This window comes from Eleutherodactylus coqui, chromosome 7, assembly GCF_035609145.1.
Source record: "Eleutherodactylus coqui strain aEleCoq1 chromosome 7, aEleCoq1.hap1, whole genome shotgun sequence".
NCBI classification, from domain to species: Eukaryota; Metazoa; Chordata; class Amphibia; order Anura; family Eleutherodactylidae; genus Eleutherodactylus; species Eleutherodactylus coqui.
The window spans coordinates 229,502,006-229,524,897 of NC_089843.1; the positions used below are offsets into that span (position 1 = coordinate 229,502,006).

The 22,892-nt window shown below is 42.1% G+C and overlaps 1 protein-coding gene across 4 annotated transcripts in view; it reads right to left on the minus strand.

Moving 5' to 3' along the window:
- MAST3 (microtubule associated serine/threonine kinase 3) overlaps positions 1 to 22,892 on the minus strand; it is a 79,225-nt gene that overhangs the window by 23,625 nt on the left and 32,708 nt on the right. For all 4 annotated transcript variants that reach the window (XM_066574539.1, XM_066574537.1, XM_066574538.1 and 1 more), the window contains 14 exons: positions 21,562 to 21,637; positions 20,182 to 20,391; positions 18,820 to 18,921; positions 17,965 to 18,097; positions 16,201 to 16,268; positions 16,005 to 16,090; positions 14,216 to 14,424; positions 13,303 to 13,441; positions 11,108 to 11,240; positions 10,588 to 10,753; positions 5,751 to 5,852; positions 3,238 to 3,360; positions 2,643 to 2,755; positions 2,237 to 2,391 (listed from right to left, as the gene is read on the minus strand). In XM_066574539.1, coding sequence (XP_066430636.1) covers positions 2,237 to 2,391; positions 2,643 to 2,755; positions 3,238 to 3,360; positions 5,751 to 5,852; positions 10,588 to 10,753; positions 11,108 to 11,240; positions 13,303 to 13,441; positions 14,216 to 14,424; positions 16,005 to 16,090; positions 16,201 to 16,268; positions 17,965 to 18,097; positions 18,820 to 18,921; positions 20,182 to 20,391; positions 21,562 to 21,637 — 1,815 coding nt within the window. The remainder of the gene's footprint in view (positions 1 to 2,236; positions 2,392 to 2,642; positions 2,756 to 3,237; positions 3,361 to 5,750; positions 5,853 to 10,587; positions 10,754 to 11,107; positions 11,241 to 13,302; positions 13,442 to 14,215; positions 14,425 to 16,004; positions 16,091 to 16,200; positions 16,269 to 17,964; positions 18,098 to 18,819; positions 18,922 to 20,181; positions 20,392 to 21,561; positions 21,638 to 22,892) is intronic.

Here is a 22,892-nt window from a genome sequence, read left to right on the forward strand (position 1 = left end):
CAGATATAGCGAAACAGGCCCAAACTATAATACCACCGCCACATTTCACAGATGGTATGAGGTTCTTTCTGCTGCAAGCAGTGGTTTTCTTTTTACAAACAAAAACTTCTCTGGTAAGGAGCGGCTGCAATTTGAACTAACTTTTGACATGTCAAAAATATTGATCGGATGAAGGCAACCACATAAATAAGCCAAAAGTTTGAGGTATCAATACCACAATATGAAATTACAAAACATATATTCACATATTTAAATCTAAATATTATACATCACCACACTTGCTTATTTATATATTTTGCTTACATATTTTTCCCCCCCTTTTTTCTTCCCTCTTCACTTATACCCACTTTTTGCTTACATATTTTTCCCCCCCTTTTTTCTTCCCTCTTCACTTATACCCACTTTTTGCTTACATATTTTTCCCCCCCTTTTTTCTTCCCTCTTCACTTATACCCACTTTTTGCTTACATATTTTTCCCCCCCTTTTTTCTTCCCTCTTCACTTATACCCACTTTTTGCTTACATATTTTTTCCCCCCTTTTTTCTTCCCTCTTCACTTATACCCACTTTTTTCTAGTTGCTTTAATATTTAATCCAGTGAACGGATAAAGAGTTTTGCCCCGAAACACTCGCTCTTTTGCTGGATGTCCGATATATAAATTAAAGGGGAAATTTTCCTGCAGTTTTTTTAAAATTATTCATATAATTCGTGAAGCGCTGCGCCGAGACACCTGTCTGTTTTTTTGCACTCCCTTATCACAATAGCATGGCTTTGCAGAAGAAGAGTCCGAGTGCTCAACTGGCCGCCTGCAGTCCAGACCTTCCACCAATAGAAAACATTTGGTGCATTATGAAATGGAAAATCCAAATATTTTTTTTTCTCTTTACAATTTACACAAAGTCTTAACTTTTTGGGATTGTATTATTAAGCAGAGTAAAGATGGGAAGATTATCTATATGGATCTATATGGCCTGAACTTCCAGTTCAGTCTCCATTGATGCAAGTCTGGTCCACTGCAGTGACAGCCAGACGGTCAGGCGATCGTCGGGGGATTACTTGTGGTGGGTCTTTAGCTATAAACTATTGATGACTGATCCTGAGATTTGTCATCAATTTTTAAAGGCGTTTTCCAGGCAAAAACTATGTAAAACACAGACACTTGATTTTTCTTGGTTCTCTTTAGAATAGCTAAAACAAGAATAAAATAATAAGCTAAATATAATATGGGTGTTGAAATTGCAACACCAAGAAAGAAAAGTCATTGAATTATGGAATTATCGCAGGATTGGTCAGACCTGTTAATGATAAACAAATGATGAAAAAAAATCAAGCAAAATATTCAAAAGACGTCAATATGTTCAGTATAGCGTATGAGCACCAGGTGCAGAAATACATGCACTTACATGCCTTGGCATGCTGTCAGCCTGGTTATTAATGGTTATCTGAGGAATGCTCTGCCATGCTGGATGCACTTGGGCACGCAAATCATCAAGATGCGCTGCTAGTAGCTCGCTTTGCAATTGCCGACCAATGACACCCCAGATGTGCTCAGTGAGACACAAGTCTGGAGACGCTGCAGGGCATAGTAGAACCTTTAGGCCACACAGGCTGCTCACAATTGAAGAAATGGCTGTACAAGTTGTTCCATGACCAAATTAACATTTGTTCACCGCCCTAGGCTCGGGATGTGATGTCCAATTTCACTCACAGTACAGAATGAATCCCGGCGTACGATTCTTCTAATCTGACTATCCATTTGTACAGAGATTCTCCTCTGTACACCTCTACCTGTCGTTCTCCCAACAACTGGGACAACGACTGTTGAACCGTGGTGACATCTCGGCCTATGCATGCAGCGGATTCACTGGAGTGATAAACCCATTTCTCCCAGTTGATGGATTCTGTCCCTCTCGGTTTGCAACCAGTAGCAACAACAGATAATTTGAAAAAACAGGAGGCATCGCACAATCATACCACATGACTTTATCCGAAGTTTGAGATTTTATGTGACTGAAAAGACTTATTTTCGAACTGGCTTTGATACGACTGAAGCCCCTCCCACAGCCAAGAGCTTGAGAGTATGATCATTTGCATATATTGAAACACCTTCAATTTTCACGATTCGTATAACTTTTTGGCTTCCTACTTGATGTTGCAATTTCAATGTTGAGGAGCGTGTAACATAAATAAAAACTTTATCATTAAATGTGCTTTTTGTCTTTATTTCTTCCTTACCTGCTTTCAGGAGTGATTTGGCTTTTTTCATCTTCTTTGGACAAGACTTTCTCCCACTTGTCACTTCGTTCTTCTTTCTCATCACTATGGCTTCGCTCGGTGGAGGAGAAGCTGATGTTAAGTTGTGTAGCAAGATGCTCAGAGCTACTGTAAACCTACAAAAAGTAAAAAAACTGTTATCAACATGTCTCTACAACAACTCCCTTCTTTTCCTCTACAGACTTCTATTAGTAAAATCTATAAAGTATATAAACATCTCAGATGCATTCCCAGTTCCTCGTATATTCCTAATGCCAAGATAACAGTCACCAGACAGACTATTCTTATAGCTACCCATGTTTTATATCATTTAAATCAAAAAGACAGTGAAAAGTCAAAGAGACAAAATAGTAAAATTCCAGCATACCTTGCTGAACCGATGTGAGCAAGAAGAAAACTGCCGAATTTCTACAGAGGACTCCTCATCGTTTGTCTCATCATCTTCTTCAGAAGCCAAATGATGATAACGTTCTGAACGAGCTGAGGAACAAGATGGAGAGGAGCGGATGCATCAGACAATACAGGAATGGATAGGAAACAAGACACCAGAAATCTACAAAGCCCAATAAGGAATCACAGAGGCAGAACGTTTCCTTTTGAAGTCCAGTTTTTGGAGATGAAGGACCACAGACTACATATGCGTCTCAGTACTAAGACTAATGTCAATGTTTTTACCTCTGCTTACACTTCTGTCCTCCTACAGGCACCCCCAGACACCACTGAGGGCTCGTTATCACCGGCCCTAGCCTCACTTAATCATTTCAGTTTCTCTGTGGGGTCTGATAAACAGAAGCGAACGCCCATGAGAACGTGCCCGTAGACAGACTGATCCAATTCAATCAATCTTACCTAAATTTAAATACAGTTTCACGAGACAAAAAAAAAAAATTTCTAAAAAGAAATAAAGAGACAAAACCCACAATTCCTGAACGTCACTAGCAAGAAATAAAATATTTCCTTACTATCAAAATAACTGGTGTCATCGTCAGCTTCCAGTTGTGGCACAAACTCTGCTTTTTGTCTCAGAAGGCCATTCCAGTCCAGGGAGTGGAAGAAGACATGTTGCTTTACCTCCTGGGCACCGCCTGTATGGACAGACCAAGATGCAATGTTACAGGTCAGTACTGCACTATACACCGATCCACCTGCATTATATTGTGTAGCTCTGGATCATGCTGCCAAGAGATCTCTGACCCCTTGAGGTAAGGCTTCACATTTACTCTGAAAGGGTCCTGTTATAACATGAGGGTGTTCAAGGAAGGGCAACCAAATTAATAAACAGAATGAGAGGACTGGAATACCCAAAATTGGGATTATTTACCCTGGAAAAAAGACAACTAAGGGGGGGATCAAATAACTATGTATAAATACATGAGGGGACAATACAAGGATCTCTCCTATGATGTGTTTATACCCTGGACTGCGACGGTAACAAGAGGGCATCCCCTACGTCTAGAAGAAAGCAGGTTCCATCACCAACGCAGAAGGGGGTTCTTTACTGTAAGAGCAGTAAGACTGTGGAACTCTCTGCCTAAGGACGTGGTCATGGCAAAATCCATAGAGGAATTAAAGAGGGGACTAGATTTCTTTCTAGAGCGGAAGGATATTACAGGATATAGACATTAGGTGACTAGTGGGTTGTTGATCTCAAATGTTGATACAGGGATTACTCTGGCTGCCATTATGGAGTCAGGAAGGAATTTTTTTCCTCCGAATGAGCTAAATGGCTGCTTGGTTTTTTTTTTGTCTTGCTCTGGATCAACAAGGCGGAGGGGGGGGGGGGGGGAGGGGGTTGAAACAGGCTGAACTAGATGGACATTGTCTTCATTCAGCCTAACATACTATGTTACTATGTACTATGGCATCAAGATGTCGACAACAGATCTATAAGTTGTGAGGTGCAACCCTCCACAGATAAGACTTTAAAAAAAAATATTTACAGGACATCCCATAGATGAACAACGAATTGGGCATTTTGAAAATTAGAGGGGTTTTCCAGGCAGCACCCGCTGTCACAACCAGGGTACACCGGTGTCAGTGTAGTGGTTGATTTCAATAAGAGCTGCGTCTGTAATTACGAGCACCGGCTACTACACAAGGAGAGCAATGGCTTCTGCTCCGATCCCGATATATCCTGGCTGTGACACAGCTTCTGCCTGGAAAACCACTGTAAGTCAAAATCTTGATCTTTGTCATGTTCATGAACAGTTTTTGCAGCGTGGCAGAGAGCCTTATCCTGTTGAGAGGCCATTAGGGAATACGGATGCAATGAAGGGCTGGATGAGGTCTGCAACTTTCCTCTTCACCATGCCAAACAAGCCTACTTCACACCTCTCATCTTCTATGTATGCAATAACCCAAAATGCCTGACCCTTTTCATCAAAGGTATCCTCAGCCCTAAAATATAGCCCCCTATGACAGATCTCACTGAAGATGATCTCTATCTACCACCCTACCCGTGCTCTCCCCTCTGCTAATGACCTTAGACTTAATTACTCTCTAATCCGTATATTCCACTCCTGCCTTCAAGATTTTTCCTGAGCCGCACCAGTTCTCTGGAATGAGCTACCCCAATCAGGTTAATTCCCAGCGCCCACAACTTAAAGCGAGCAGTAAATGCACATTTTTTTTTTTTAAAGGAGGCCTACCATATCCTCTAATCTAAACTCTTCACCATCCACCCTGCCTCTACACCCTTCCTTGGAAAACCGACCCCCTTCTTCCCACTACATCCCCCACACCACATTGCACTTGTCTATTGAAACAAACAGCTGGCAAGTGACTCACACAGCTTTATGTATGTATAGTGTGCTAGGTGTATAGTGTGCTAGGTGTATAGTGTGCTAGGTGTATAGTGTGCTAGGTGTATAGTGTGCTAGGTGTATAGTGTGCTAGGTGTATAGTGTGCTAGGTGTATAGTGTGCTAGGTGTATACTGCCTTACAGTCTGTAAGCTCTTGCAGCAGCACCCTCACCCCTATTGTTCAATATGTGCATTGGTTTATTACTGTATATTATGACCCATTTTATGTGTCTTACCTCATTTGTAAAGCGCTGTGGAATATGCTGGCGCTATATAATTATTATTATATTATGAACTAGGTAAAACAGTATTAGTTTTGCCCAAAGTTGCTTTAAAGGGAGCCTGCCATGTGTGTTTTATGCTGTCCTTAGTGTGGGCAGCATAAAGTAGTGACCGCTCACGCATTTCATAGGGTAATGTACAATGCTCTTCTATAGCTTGTTTCTGAATGTTTCTGCAGCTCCCAGCAGTCAAGTTTAATCATTGGGACCTAGTAGTCTCACTCATCCACCCCGATTGGTAGTTTTCTTAGTATGTAGTTTAGTAGCTAAATGCCTGTCGGCTCACGCAGCGTTTTACACATCAGTTGCTGTAATTTCGCCCTTACAGTAGCTCTTGAAAAAACACACCGTATTAGTTAAAACACAAATAGTTGTGTGTAGATGTCCATCACCTGTCCCCAGCCGATCCAAAGCGTTCTGTCTCAAAAGCCGTGTGATGAGATCTTGAGTATCAGCTGGGAGAGATTCTTCACCTCCTGGCCACACGATGTCATCTGGGAATGAAGTGAGAAGGCATGACACACCAAGCTCTACATGAAGGAGGCCAAACGAATCCAAGACCAACAAGTTTCCTTCAGACTTTCACAAAATGCCGCTAAGCTTACAGTTTCACATTACCGTAGGAAGCATAAACAAACAGCCGTCATTTGAATTAGGTTAATTCATAATTGAGCTTTGGAGATACAGTATGTACCCCATCACAGGGTAAGACAAAAAGGGGGAGTGGAGGGGAGAGGGAAGTGAAGATTGTTGGAAGACAGAAAGTAAATGTAAAGCGGATGAGTAACACTGTGAGGGGAGTAGAATTGTAGTCATAACATTTAACCCCTTGAGTGGCGGGTTTCCTACCACCCTGTCGTGCCCACCAGGGCAGGTTTTTTAAAATGGTCTAATCATTGAATTTCAACTAGTTTTGCAGTTGCGTCTCAAGAGCCATAACTTTTTCATTTTTCCATTGACATGGCTATATAGGGGCTTGTTTTTTGCGGGACAAGTTGTGATTTTTTAAACAGGGGGGAGGAAAAAAAGAAATGGGGAAAAAAGAAAAAAAGGGGCCATGTCATTAAGGGGTTAAATAATGTATTAACTTCCTTCTCTGGGTCATTACGACGCACGGATACCACATGTGTGATTGTATTTTTGATTTTTTACAAAGTAAAGGGAGACAAGTGTTTTTATTATTTTTTTAATAATTTTTTTCCTTTTTTTTAAAATTTTTTTTAATTTTTTTGTCCCTTTAGGGGACTTCCACAGGGACCCATCAGGACCCCTGATCACATTCCGGGGGTCCGATGGTGACAGCCCTTTACATGCTGCAGTGACATAGACTGCAGCATGTAAAGGGTTAACACAGCAGAGATCGGAGGTTTTCTCTGATCTCTGCTGTAAGAGCTGGTACCTAGCTGTCCTCTGACAGCTAACAACCAGCTCTCCCTGCCACAGAGACCATCGGCTTGCTTCTGACAAGCCGATGGTCTCTATGGCAACCTGTAAACAAAGCAGGAGGTTGCCGACATATCGGCAATATCTTCTGCTGGTTTTTCAAAGCCCTTGCTTTGTTCTCTGTGGGTCTGTGCAGGCAGAGCACACTGTCACAGCTTGTGGCATTGTGCTCTGCAGCTCCCATAGTGATACATAGCCCGGACATCTTCCGGGCAATGTTGCTATGAGCAGTGGAGCTCGTCACGGAAATTTTCCGGGCGTGCCACTTAAGGGGTTAATAGAACACAATGGTTTCTCAGAATTGTGCCGACATCATGACTGTCGCCTTTACCATCAGCTTTATTCTCTTCTACCATCATGCTTACCGAACAAGGCTGACTTTTTTTTACAATAATGTAAAACTTTTACGACAGTGAACCCTTTAGGGACCATTCATACATTCTCTTACAGCAGATTCTAAGGGGCCTTAGGCCAGGCCTCCATATCAGCACAGATGGCACCGAAGCCCCATGCTGGGAAGACGCAGGACTTAGCTCTCTGACACCATCGCCCGTGATTTAAAGGCCAGAAGCGATAAACCTCAGACCCTGGTAGTTTAACTTCTAACAGGTCACCAACAATAGTGATTAAGGCATGTTGGCAGGGGCAAGGGGTTTCCCATCAACACCCCATGATTATTTTGGCAGGATTCAAATGGAAAGCAGTCAAAAGCATACTAAAACTACATAAAGTAATGCAGTGCTATACACCGAGGATCAAGCAGTCAATTACCTGAACTATAAAAATATTAGGCCATATATCACAATGAATGATGCAAGATAAAAAAAATAAAATAATCAAGTATTGCAGTTTTTCTGTTGTATAAAAAAAAAAGTTTGTCATCTCCATTATCCTGACCCCAAAAAATAAAACGTAAAATTTTTTTTATACTACATGAATTGCTGTGTTTTTTTTTTTTTAAACAAACACAAACAGTGATCAAAAGGTCACATATACCCAAAAATGGTGTCAAAAGAAAACACAACTTGTCCTGAAAAAAACAAGACCTCACAGAGCTGAAAAATAAAAATGTTATAGGTTTTGGACTGCAAAAAAAGCGTTTCTTGTTGTGGAAAAGTAGTAAAAGCACATAAATTATGTAAATGTGGTATCACTGTAATCATACTGACCCATAGAATAATGTTCACATGTCATTTATTCCGTGTAGTGAATGTCATAAAAGGAAAACTTAGGAAAAAAGGCAAAATGTTTTTTTTCTCCTATCCTCCAAAAATGTATAAAACGTTAAACAATACAGTATTTGTAACCCAAGGAGTCATTAAAAAACTTGTCCTACAAAAAAACCAAACAACCAACCCCCCCCCCCCTTATACGGCTATGCAGACAAAATGAAAATGTCATAGTTCTTCAACATAAAAAAAATTAGCAGGTAATTAAGGCACAAAATAAGCAGGTCATTAGAGGGGTAAAGAGGTTTATCATGTATGGCAAATCCACTAGCTATAAAAGGGTTCCTGACTTTTGTAGCGCCTAGGCCAGTGATAGCGAACCTTTTAGAGACCTAGTGCCCAAACTGCCACGCGAAACCCACTTATTTAAAGCAAAGTGCCAACATGTCAGGGGGCGGGGCTCATCACGACGCATGATTTTTACCTCCGACATTATTAAATCGACAGGGAGGAACGCCTTGTGTTTTATTTCCTAGCTGGAGCACCATTAGGGCGGATTTTGATTGGAAATCAGTGCGTACCCGCAGCTGATTTCATACCATGTGGCGCTCCCCCTCACTTCCTCTGTAGGCTTTCAGCTGTCAGCGCTCTCTGGCTTCTGGTTCCCACCGGTCTAAAGTGACCTCACCTGACCAGCAGCGCCACACCTGACCAGGCAGCTGTGAACCGAGATCTGGGGAGCGCTGACATCAGGAAGCCTTCGGAGAAAGTGAGGCAGAAAGCCGCATAGTATGGAATATGCAACTAGTATGGATATGAAATATGCAACTGGTATGGAGTATGGATATGCAACTGATTTCTTGTCAAAATCCATAGCAATAGTGCGGATTTTGACTGTACTTTTGATGCGAAAATTGCCACGGAAATATCCGCAGCATTTCCGCTATGTGTAATCCTACCCCAAGTCAGCTTGAGGTATGCTGCCACGTGCAGAGTGGCCTCAGTAACCCTAGTGTCCCCACAGCGGCTTCAGTAACACTAGTGTCCCCCACAGCGGCCTCAGTAGTAATAATAACCCACTGAGTAGCACTATTAACAACTTTCAGCAGCCACAGTAATATTAACCCCATCAATAGCCCCAGTAATAGTCTGCCCCCCCAGCAGCCCCAGTAATATTAACCTCTTCTATATAGCCCCAGAAGTAATAGTCACTCCTCCCCCAGCAGCCCTAGTAATAACCCCTTCAATAGCCCCAGTAGTAATAGTAAGCCTTCCAGTAGCCCCCGTAGTAATATTAACGCCTCTTAGCAGCCGCAGTAATAGTAACCCTTTCAGCAGCCCCAGTAGTATTAACCCCTTTAATAGCCCCAGTAGTAAGAGATCCCCCCCCCATCCCAGCAGCCCCAGTAATATTAACCCCTTCAATAGCCCCAGTAGTAATAGTCACCCGCCATATACTTACCTCCTCCGTGCAGTCAGCGCCGCTGCTCCTCTGACGGCACTGATCCCGGGTGCACACTGATGTCAGTGTGCACGCCCGGAACATTTCCTCCCTTGTTCTCTTCAACGTAATCAAGGAGGAGAGGACTCAGGGGAGGAGGATCCCAGCTGCACACCGACGTCAAGGTGTGTGCAAGGATCAGCGCTGCTGCATGATTACCATAGTGAGCTGCAGCACGACAGCAGGTAATCAGTATCGTGGTAAGACAGTGGCGCGTGCCAGCAGGGAGGGCACAGTGTGCCGCCTCTGGCACGCGTGCCAAAAGGTTCACCGCCACTGGCCTAGGCACTTAACTTCAGGAGTTAAAAAAACAAATCTCCCAAGAAGAAATGTTGAGGATGTTATGGGCTGACAAGTTTGAGGTCTGGTTTTCTTCGCCAAGACTTCTTACGGTCCTCTATGCAGGGTCACAATTCTGGCACTGTTTTACATTGTGAAGAAAATGTTAGGAAAGTCTGTAATAGTTGTGTTTTTCCAGAAATCCTCAAATAACTTCTAAGAGAATGCGCGATTTACTAATATCTCTAAGGTGGCAGTAGAGTACTAGGCAGAATTTCTTCCAAAAGCCAATAAATTCTGCCTACTTATCTATTGCCTCCTGAGACACATCAGTAAATTACCCACTCTTTTAGAGGTTATCTGAGGCTTTCCTGGAGGGGAAGTAGTGGGAAATGTCTCTTATCCCCCATACTAAGTAAAGGCCCTTTTACACGAAACGATCCTTCAAAAGAAATCCTTCAATCGTTCATTTTATGAGGACAAAAATAAATAAATCATTGACTTGTTCACTAATCATTTGGTTTGAATATCAGTCACTTACTACAGTGAATGTGAATAACGGAACGATTCTCGTTTGAACGAGCCAATGATGCATCTGCTAGTATAAACAGGCTGCCCGAGCGAGCGAACTCTGACATTCTTCGCTCGTTCAAACGAGAAATCATTTGGTGTAAATGGCCCCAAGTCTATTCTATATGCTTTGTTGTTTAAGAGACCTAGTCTATATTTAAGGCACAATCATTAGGGAAAGTGCAGCAAACCTACATTAAAGTTTATCAGAATACGTTGCAAAGTAACTCATTGTACTGAATTCAGAAGACTCTAAAATCCACTTACCACTGATCACCTGTCCAAACAGTTCCTCTGGGGTATCACCGAAGAATGGAACGCAGCCCACCAGGAATTCATAGAGAATGATGCCCATTGCCCACCAGTCCACAGGCTTTCCATAACCTTGCCGTAGGATCACTTCAGGAGCTATGTACTCAGGAGTCCCACATACCTGAAGACAAAAAAAAATAATACATTCAAGTAAAAGCCCAAATGCTCACATATTGACCACAATAATCATTTGCTGGAGAGACTTTAAATAATTTGTTTCTACATTTGCTTTGAAGTTCAATGAAAAAATATAAAAAGGAAATGCCATCTTCATGGATAATCACACGACTCATAAGATTCAGATGTAATGTTAACATATCACATTTTGTGAGTCATGTGATTGCAAGCTTATGACAAATAGGCCGGAAGGCTTTCTAATTCCTGGTGGACTGGGAAAGGTTAATGCTGTATGCCCAGTATTTAGAACCTGTATTGTGTTTAACATTTAACTAGCAGAAGGCAAATGAATACAAACCTGTTTGTCCAAGAATTCTCTTGTGTCTTTTTCAATATGTCCTTCATAGAGATTAGTTGTCATGTTCATAAGACCAATTTTTGACAGACCAAAATCTGTTAGCTTGATATGTCCAAGAGAAGTGATCAGCAAACTGCAGGGAGACAGGAATATATTTACCATGCCCTAATAGCACTGTAATGCAGGCAGCAAATAAAGAGCTTATACAGATAATATCTGGAGAACTCCCCGTTCTTCAGTCCGCTCATTCGGTACTGTATGAATTTCTTGCAGCAGGATGTAGTGAATTACAGTCATTGGTGCGCTACACTACACCAAACTCCAAGGATGAGCGGACTGAAGAATGGGGAGTTCTCCAGAGAGAATATTAATCACTACTCAGAAAGGATAACACAGCACAAACCATCTCAAATAAAACATTAATCTTTACTAAACATAAATCTTTACTTCTCAGCTACTTAACCCTTTCCAATCCAATGTCGGGCCTGCCCCGACATCATAATTTCCCTCCACAGCTCCGATGTCGGGGCAGGCCCGACACTGCAGTGCAGGAGTGCATCTGAACCCGATCGTCAGACACATCGGGTGCAGATACACTCCTGCACTGGTCCTCATCGAGGACCCCCGAGGAGAAGGCAGAAAGGGTTTTTAACCCTTTCTGCCTTCTCCTTTACACATTACATAGCGCTCAATTAGTGCTATGTAATGCACGGAGATTCCGGCCGGCGATCATGTGTGAGCCAGTGTCACCTGACCCCCAGTGGTCACATGAACGCCGAGCCGGGAGCCTGATTACCTGTCCGGCGTCTTCTGCATTCTCCCTTCTGTCTCCCGACTCGGCGATCATGTGACCATTGGGGTTAAATGCCAATTAAGTATGCAAATGAAGCCTTCCCTGAGTGCAGCTATTAGCCCTTAGATATTATCTGCACTCAGATCTTTTGTTCTCCATGGGAAACAATGCTATCAGCACTCCCTGTGGAGAACTACTGATGAAAATTGAGTGACGATTTTTAGGTTGGACTGAATTTAATGATCAGACGATGGGCGCACATTTACATGCACTGATTATCGCTAAAACAATCGCCGATTAGTGATTTTTCGCGATAATCGGCTGGTGTAAATGGGCCTTAAGTTCAAGTAGTCCATTTTCTATTTAAATTATTGTACAGTGCTCAGTATAAAAACTACAGCTGCCAGGATGCAAATCACCATCAGCAGAGGATAGTGAGAGATTCCAGCCTAGACCCCAACAGTATTGTGAATGCTATGTTATCAATGAGTACTACACAAATGTACGTGTTTTTTTATTTTTATTTTTTAAAAGCATTAATGTTATTTTACTTGCTCAAAATCATCATAATAAATGTATATACCCACATTGCTATTGCTTTGCAGACAAAGGAAAATTGGCCAAAGTTAAAATAAAGTACAATAGGAAGGGTACTGGTGTATCTGGTCTACACCAGAAATATGGGTGGAGACCTGCAAAGTGACAGATAACACCTTGTAACGGCCCCCAAAGCAGCGGATTGGCTGACGTTCTGCTCGAGGACAGAGGGCCTGGAGCTTCATCCAGCATTGGTGCTAGAGTGCCCCTGTAAAGTGGCGATGCAGGAGGACTACAGCACAGCGGCAGCGAGAAGGCCAGCGCAGGAGTGCCGATGGGACAAGAGAGCGCTGGGGTGAGTGACAGCAGTCAGGGAAACTATGGCACGGGGGGCCCAGGAGCGACACCTCCGCCGAAAAACAGCCGACACCTGACATGCTGTCTGGGGGGGGGGGGGGGGGCAGGAGACAGCCGTCAGGGGTACACAGATGCAGCACCTGACAAGTTCACAGCCGCGATCTGACATGCTACGTGCGGTGCAGGGGTGCTTATTACTCTGTGCGAGAAACAACTGGGACCTCCAGAACTCAGATGCTGACAGCCGGGACGTTACATGCTGTGTGTGTGCGCAACATACAATACACTATTGGGGGTGTGACATGCCCCCTCCCCTATAACTGCACCTGGCCAACCCATGTCTCCACCCTTTTATCCGGTGGAGACAAGATACACCAGTACCGGAAGCAAGTCTCCTTTTAAAATCATGAGACGAAATGTATGCCCTCTATCCCACTACTTATTTATGTCTTCTGCAAAAGACACAAACAATAAATGCTCTCAACGGCAGAACTAGAGTAGAACTAACTTGTCAGGTTTGAGGTCCCTGTGAACAATTCCATAATTGTGCAGATACTCCAACGCCAGGACAGTTTCAGCAAAATACATGCGGCTCATGTCAACAGGAAGAGGCCCCATATTCTTTAAAAGTGTAGCACAATCTCCACCTAAAAACAAAGAAATAAGAAAACGTGATCTATATCGGCCAAGCATTTTGATGCCTTAGGCAATACAATACAAATTTCCATTGTAAAATTAACAGAATAGAAATAGCAGAGCATCATGGGGCACATTTACAAAAGCTTTTACGCCAGTTTATGGAGTAAAAAAAAGTTGCCATTTTTTGCGCAAAATTTGTGACATTTTTGCACCAGCCCTGTCACTTTTTTGAAAAGTGGGTGGTGTTTGCCGGATAGGGAGTGTCTGTCCTGGGCAGACAGATTTATCTAATTTATTGCAGAAACTGGGGTAAAGTATACCGTAGATGTACACCAGGACCGACCTGGTATACATTTCTGAAAAGGTACACAGACCTGCCAGGATGCACTGAATACATGAAGCAATGAGAAAAATTATACTAAGCCCGGTGTCAGAAATGCCAGGCTTGGTAAATTTCCCTCAATGTGTTCTGGAAGAATAGAATTCATGTTTGCTCTAAAAGTGCTTCCCAATAAGAAGGGAACAAATAAGTGCCAATCCACTGAGCGTACATGTCTGTTTGAAGGGGAAATTACGGGGAAATCTTCATTTCCTTTTATGCTGCACCATACAAAGTAGACAGCTGTCTATCCTGCTGTTTTTGGTGTGTCCCAATGACTTTAATGTGTATGGCTAGCATCAAGCATCAGAATACTGTTAACACAGTGACGCTGAACTCTCATCCAGCACATCAGGGGAAATAGAATGAATGGCTAATAGGTTAATACATCCTGAATACCCACCCTCCACATACTCCATCACCATGCACAGATGTCTTCGGGTTTCAAAAGAGCAGAACATGCTGACAACGAAGGGATTCTCTGCAAAAGTTAATATGTCCCTTTCAACAAATACTTGCTGGATCTGGTTTCGTAGGATCAAATTTTGTTTGTTGATCTTCTTCATGGCGAAGCGTTGGCGAGTCTCTTTGTGTCTGACAAGGTACACAGCACTACCAGAAAGAAATGCAGAAGTTAATTTAAACGAGTCGTCAGATTTATAACGCTTTAGTGCTCCACAATGTATATTTACGTCCTGGGTGCGAGATGCTAAAATAGAGTGGGATCAGCTGCCGAATCTACTCCATACACAGCTGGTGTAAACTGTCAACAGCAGCAGTTAACCTTATAAATGCCACTATAAAATTCTGCAATTCATTATGTATTCGTCATCAGAAAGAAAGATGTGGTCGTCATCAGAAAGAAAAAAAAAAAAGTCAAACAATTGTGCCAGTAGAAACTAAAAGATGTCCTGCAAATGACAAGTCCTCACACAGCTCTATCGATGGAAAGAATTGAAAAAGGTTCTATACTATATTATTGTTTCATGCTGGATCCAGCTCAGTAAATGGTTGGCAGAGTCCATTATGCTTGTCCGAACATGCACGCACATGCTTTTCTGGTTTAATGAATTTTATACATTTGAAACTAAAAATCTGAACACTTATTTTTCTGCCGATGTAGCTGTCTGAAGGCTTGTATTTTGGCAGGATGAGTTGTATTTCTCAATGGTACTATTTAACGTACTGAAAATCCTTAAAAATTTCTAATTAGAGTAAAAGGGAAAAATACCCCACAATTTCTCCATCTTTGGGCGAATATTGTTTTTATGATATCCATCCTGTGGCAAAAATGACATTACTTCATTCTGTGGGTCATTCCGAGATCTCTCACTCTCCCCCTCCCCCAGAGCCTGCTCCGACGAGAATGCAGTTACTCGAGAAGAGCGATGCTCGCTTAAGTAACTGCCTTATCCGAGCGTGCTCGCTTATCTCTAATTACAATACAAAATGTCATTCAGTATTTTATGCTGTGCTATTAAGATATCTAAAAAAATATATAAATAAAAAGATTTTCTGTCACAATCTTCTGACCACCATAACATTTTTTTTTAAACTTTTCATCGATGAGGTTGTGTGAGGGCTTGTTTTTTGTGTGGGATGACTTGTGGTTTCTTTTGATATCATTTTGATAAAAAGTGATCAAAAAGTTGTATGCACTCAAAATTCTTTCCTTGGAGACAGGATGACCAAAAAAACAAAAAGGGCATTTCTGGTGTTCACATTTTTTTTTTTATGACTACATTCAACGTGTTGGATAAATAATGTGTTATTTTGATAGACTGGACTTTTACAAATGCAGCGGTACCAAATAGGTTGGTGGTTTTTGTTTTTAATTCCTTATAACTGCAGGAAAGGGGGTAGGGTATGAAGTCTTAGTATCCTTTATTTTTTACTTATTTTTGTCCCCATGTGGGACTTGAACTTTTGATTGCTTGAATCATATACTGCAAAATTTCAGTATTAGGCCCCTAAACTCTGATCTAGGAATTTAAATGGGTGACAGCTGCAGTTGGCGTGGGTGCTGATCACAGCTGTTGTGCGCAGGTGTCAGCTATCAGAAACAGCGAGTACCCACAGTTTATAAAGTGGGGTTGGCTGCCTGGCCCACTCCATACAAACCTGCCACTGGACGGCGTACACATACACTCTTTAGGATGAAGGGGTTAAACAAAACACAGGCAATCACATACCCATAGGCACCGTTGCTGATCAGTTTGATAGTTTCAAAATCATTCTCGCCTGGCTTCTTTCTGGTAGGTGTACTTGAAATACAAGCCTAAAATAAAACAAACGAGACCAATGGAGAGCGAACATCCACACAGAACATTGGAATATGATGCACTTATGGTATAAATATTGGAAAGCTAGTCTTCTCAGACATCTTACATCATGAAAATCTTCTTGCTCCAGCTGCAGAGTGGATTCTGTGTCATAATTATCCAGCTGAACAATCTCTGGAAAAAGAAGGACCGATTAATATTTTTGATTCATTATTTGATCATATCGCCACAGATCCGTTCCCTATTGCAGAGCTTGGACAGGCTTGAAACTAAATTGAATGTTTATTACTAATTTCCCCTATACTGCTTCTCAGACAGGCGCTAAATCGTGTTTTTTTTAAGCTGCGTTTTTCATAGGCAGGCTGTTCTATTTTCATGCGTTTCTAAACGCGATGCTTTGCCTATTGAAATGAATGGGGTGCGTTTTCAGCGCTGCTGTAAATGTGGCAGGATGCAGTTGCCACGTTTTTGACTGCGTTTTTTAAGTTCTGACATTATCTGCTTGCTTGGCTACGTTTATAACTGTGCTGAAAACACAGCAGGAAACACAGTCAAACGCTGTTAAAACTGCATGTCAACGCAGCTAAAGACGCAGTGAACGCTGCATTAAAAAACAAAGCATTTTTACAATGTATGAGAGTGGCCTAAAGAGCACACATGATGTACGTTCATTGAGGTATTTGAGGGCTGTATGATAGTGCTCATAGAATGGTAGAGTTGTAAGGGACTCCCAGGGTCATCGGGTCCAACCCCCTGCTCAGTGCAGGATTCACTAAATCATCCCATGCTGTTAAATGGTAGAGGAGATCAGGAGGACAGAGTGCTGAGAAAACTGCCAGTATAGAGGGCTGTGATTCAATTTGGGTGAATTTATTGCTCCTACCAGCAGGAAGGGGCACGGTACTAGCAGCTACTCATAGAGAGGATGGAGAGATAGCTGTGTAGTATTAAGTGGGTATGTTTATACTACACAGCCTCTGAAAGAGGAGAGGAGGAGCCGAGTAGGTTAATGAGGGAAACCAGCTGATCAGTGCTGGCAATGCCCCCAAGCCAGAAACTTGAATGTAGGAGAGCCTGCAAACCAAGTATAATTCTTTCTAAATGCACGAAAAAGAAAACTCAAAGCAACAAAAACAGGTAAGTGCATATTTTTTTCTGCGGGGACTTAGGAAGCGGTTTGTGCAGAGATTTTTCATGCACAAAAGGTTTTCACAGCCTTTAGGCTTTGTTCCCACGAGCGCAAATCGACCCGCCATTTTCGCGGTCGGCCAATATATGCTACGATGGCTGTACTCCCGCGACGTAAAAGCGTCTGGCTGGGCCAATATAAAGCCGGGCGCTTTTACGTCAGGCCCAAGGGATAGTCCTGGAGCTAAGCGCCACCCCATCCCGTCTCCTCTCATTGCTGGCTGCGGACAAGGGCTTGGAGCTTAGCTCCGCCCCCTCCCATTGCAAACAGCCAGAGGGGAGGAGAGGGCAGGTGAGCTGGCGAGGGGGAGGGAAGGGGTAACGGCATGGTGGCCTCGACGTATATGCACCGGAGCCCATGCCGTCTGAACGGGCACACGACTGTTAGATTTGTGCATCCATTTGTTCACGAGTTTTTACTCCTCAGATCGTAGTGTATATCAGCCGGCCATGAAAACGGCGGTCGATACACACTTGTGGGAACAAAGCCTTAAGGCTAGAATAATACGGAGGCTGTTTGTAGTGTAGATTACTTTTTAACTATGGAATGACAGCTGCAGTCCACAAAATCTCATACAGTTCAGTGTATTACTTTGGACTGCAGCTGAAGTCTGTTCATTAAAAAAAAAAAATAAATGATATGAAGTTTTAACAAACAAGGGTGATATATCCCATAATTTACCTTCTAACGGATCCTTTGTGAGACCCAACTGGCTGATGATATAACGTGGAATGTCAGTCTTTATACCCTGACCTTCCTTGGCATGACCCTCAGCAGCCTCTAACAGATGGTAAAATTGTTCTGGATCAAATTCCTAAATATTGAAGAAAAAAAGGCAAAACATACTGCATTAAAACAGACGTCTACCCCTTTTGGTTTGGGCCGCGTTGTGCATCTAGACAAAAGATTAGGGTCACAATGGGTATATTTCTGAACACAGGACAAACAGGGGTATCCATTTTGGGGTGTAAATCCCCATTTTCATTTGCACTATAGGAAAAAACTGCCTTTAAATGACACATTTGCAAATCTATGAAATTGTATTTTATTCTCCTCTAAATTGCATTAACTCCTGAAAAAAACCCCTGTGTGGTTAAAATAGTCATGACATCCCTCAGTGAATATATTACGGGGTGTATTTTATAAATCGGGTCATTTGGGGATTATCTATCATCCTGACACTTATGAGCCTTTGCTATCTTGGCTTGGTGTAGGGAAACAAAGTGTTCCTCAAAATTTTAATAATTAATATTAAATTTGTACGTCTCCTAAGTAGTTTAAAAAAAAAAAAAAAAACAAGTTTTTCAAATGTGCTTCCAAAATAAATTAAACTAATATATATATCTCAAAAATGTATACAGTATATTTGACATATTGTAATTGAAAACGTGAAAAAAATTACAATATTTTCCAAATTTTTCTTAAATTAGGTGCTTTTAATAAATTTACATAAATTCTATCGGTCTATTTTTATCAACTAAATGAAGTACAACATGTGGTGAAAAACCAGTGTCAGAATTACTTGGACTTTATTACCAGGCATTCAAGGAGTCTTGCTGGACGCGCAATAATCATCAACAACTTTCTTGCTAGCTGAATAATAAAAGTAACTTCTTCACTTTCTGATCGATTATAAGCCTAAAGTAAAGGGGGGAAAAAAACGAATTATCCATCAGATTAACCTAGAGAGCATATCGCTGATTTATGAATTACAATTTTTTTTTAACTTCATAATCGTTTAACCTAAAATTAATGATTCGATTTTTTTTAAGAACATAAAATACAAATAAAATGAAAATTGAAGCAGCTTTACAGTAGATGTAAATTAAAAAAAAATTCTACTTTCCATCTACAGCACCTATGCTAATTATGCTTCTCCTTAGTAACAAGAACCTGTACATTCTGATCCTGCAGTCAGTCCTATTACCTTCTATCTGTCCTATCCAACCAAATGTACAGTACTGGCGCACAAAACGGGGACAAACTGAAGAAAGTATGAGACTGCAGGATTAGAATTAGTTTGCTCTTTGTTAGCATGGAGATGCTTGGTCTACATGGGGGCTAAAGTAACTAACGGGACACTTAATAAACGCCTATTACAGCAGTGCTCCATTTTTCTGCCCCTTAAAAGAAAAAAATATATATTTCTAAAATTATAACCATCATTTTTTATTCTTTCATTTTCTACCTGCTCAGAGTGTAGGACAGGTAGATACATTAGTAACGGTTGCCAAAATTATTGTTGCGTAACTATGGCACCTGCAAAAGGATTGTATAATAAAGTCCAAAGGCAAAACTAAATATACAGCTTTAGCAAAGTTTAACTTAACTGTGATCATTTTCTAAAAGCAGGTTATCCTAAAGGGCCACTCCAGCGAAAACACATTTTACCAGCCCTGCTTCCCTTCACCTGATTGCCTATCACGTTCTGAACATCTATGTATATTGCTGTCACTTTCATGCAGTGCAGCCCCCTGCCTGATGCTTATCACTCTTGATTTTTAGATTTCAACCTGTTCGCTTTCTTTATGCTTTGCTAACACACCCATGATGCATCACCACAGCATAACATGACACAACCAACTAGAACCAGTACCATCTCTACCTGCTGGGAGGACCTTGCATCCTATATTCACCTAAATAAACTACAGACCATAATTATATAGTCAGGAAGATGAGCAGCGCTGTGATCTCCATCATTATAACTGTGTGACAGGAGCCTCTAATCAGCAGCAGTAATTATGACAGGAGTTTAACACAAAAGCCAATGAAAAGCTATTGAAAAGGCAAATGAATTGCAGCGTAGAACTTTTCATTGCACATTAAGAGTTAATATAAGCTCTGGTACATCTGTAAATCGTAAACAATTACATTTACAATTATTAATAAAAATCTTACATCATCCAGCATTTTTTCCAATTTCTCCTGCAATTCCACAAAGTAACGAGAAGTAACTAGCGCCCCCTTTGATTTATCGAGGCAATCTCGGGCCAGCTCAATAATCTGGTGGTGTATAAAGCCAAGGACACCATCTGCGAGAGGTAAGGTCCGACTAGGGCAGAGGTTTGTGATGATGTCTTCAAGTCTCTCCTCCATTTGTGCAGTTGCCTGAAGTACAGAAATATAGGTTAACTGTAATGCTAAAAAAAACAAAACAAGTAATAAGCATTGGAAGAAACATATTAATAGCCGTATAATAATAATTGGCTGCAGGTACGTTTTAGCAAATGTTAAGGTCCATTTACACGGGACGACTGTCGGGCAAACGATGCCCGAAACTCGGTGTCCACGCTCCGTGCCGTCACACGGGAGCTACTGGTTCCGGCTCGCTCACGGAGCAGCCAGCAGGGGGTGGGGCAGTGCAGATTTCTCTCCTCGCGCTCCCCTCCCCCTCCATTGATATAACACAGCGGCAGTTCACTACTGAATGGCCGCTGTTTAAGATGAAAGATGAATGATCAAACTGATCGCTCATCGTTTATGCTGCTTTATAAAGCTTTTGTCCTTCCTACAGACATGCTATTTAATCACTAATAACCAGCTTGCATAATGGGGCTCTCTTGGCTCCCAAACAAGATTTGTGCCGGTAATATGAGAGGAGATCGGATCCCACTATGTGTTATCAGGAAAGCCTTTAATGAAAAACAGAGCCCCAGATGGCGACCAATATTGCTGATTCAATCTAGTTTTTACAAATGGTGAAGGGATGTTTTTCCATCCTGCTGCCATTAGCTGTGACTAGTGCTGCTGCTGGTTCGGGCAGTTACCGTGAATACTGTGTGTATACTGAGGGACATAACTTATGGGGTAATGAGAAAGCAAACCTGTTGTATCCTTTATTCAGTGAGGGAAGCATAAAGTAGTGACAGACATGCTGATTGCAGCGGTCTGTCACTTATGTGGCAATGTGCAGCAGTTTTAAGAACTTACAGCACGTTTCTGCAGCTCCTGGCAAGAGGTAAATCTAATTTATTCATGAGGTGCTGCTGCCCACCCTCTATGACTGGCAGATTAATAGCTAGAAGCCTGTCAATAAGGATGAGTGGGATCATGAATAAGCTGGACTCATCTCTTGCTGGGCGCTGCAGGAACAACCTGTAAAATCGCTGCACATTACCCCAAAAATGACACCGCTGGAATCAAGAGTGACTGCCGCTACTTAATGCTGCCCTCAGCGACTGTAGCATAGGAGGACATCACAGGTGCCCTTAAATATTACCATACAGAAAACAGGAATGACACTTCTAAGGTAGGCCACAGATTATATCATGCACTTACCTTGGGGAATCTTTCCTTGTAAACATGGTTCATCATAATTATCTCATTATCAAAATTAGTAGATGCTCGTCCAGGGCTGAAGAAAAAAAAAAGGAACTGCTTCAGTGCATATAAAATTGGGCATCTGACACTAATCATAAGCATTTTTTTGTGAGAAAGTGACAGAAAAATAGTCGGGGGATAGTCTTTTGTGTCGGGTTGTCACAGGCTACAAAACATCACGTGTGAAGGAACCCATAGGAAAGCAGGGGCTTCACATACATGCGATGTGTATCATTGTAGCAACGCAACAAAATTGCGCAACTTTGTTGCCCGTGTGAAGAAGCCTATAGCAGAGATATCGCAGTGATTTTGTAGCAGCAATATTACTGTCGCATGTGTGGAAGTGGCCTTATGGAATGATAGGCAGGCTGGTGATTCCCTTCTTGTTCTGTGTGGGTTTTCTCTCCAACCCCCAGACAATACATGTGTTGTAAGGCCGCATCCACACAGGCGATTTGCATGGACGATTGTGTAGTGATGCGACAATGCTACAAAATCGCATGTATGTAGAGCCCATGCTTTCCTATGGGTTGTTCCAAACGAGCAATGTTTTGTAGCCTGGTACACTGCGAGACTACAAAATCATGGCATGCTTTATACAGCCACGATTTCTTTTGTTTTTTTGTAGCCCGTGTTTCCCTATGGAGCCTCCTTGTTTATTGTATCGCGCGAACTTTGATTTTCATGATATGCGATTTTAGCATTAGAAAGTCCTACTAACTTTCTTGCTTGAAAATCGCGTGTAGCAGCGACACAATGCTACATTTTTAACAAGAAAAAAAGGAAAGCACTGACGAGGAAATCCCAGCATTTCCATTTTGCGATATCGCAGCGCTGGACCCATTGAAAGCAATGGGAGCGGATCATTATCCTCTGCTGCAGCTATGACAGCTGCAGCAGGCGACTCCTTGGATGCGAAACCCCTGGATGCTGTCAGCAGCGTCTGCCCCATTGAAAACATAGGGAAAAGATAGCGTTCCTCTGCCACTGCTGTGACAGCTATGGCAGGGGATTCCTTCATCCCCATGGGGAGTCCACTCATCACTGAACTCTGACAGCAGCTGCGATCTTCTCCCATTGAAAATCAATAGGAAAAGATTGCCATCTCCTACTATGGCTGTGAAAGCAAAGGCAGAATATTCCTTCAGCCCTACTGTGATGTGAGGCTGTTTCCCAGCGAAAACGCCTCGCATTCATGGCTTTTCAGAAGCATTGCGAGAGCGATATTGGGCTGTGAATCACGGCCCAATATCGCTCTCGCAAGTGGAAATGAGCCCAAAAGCATCACG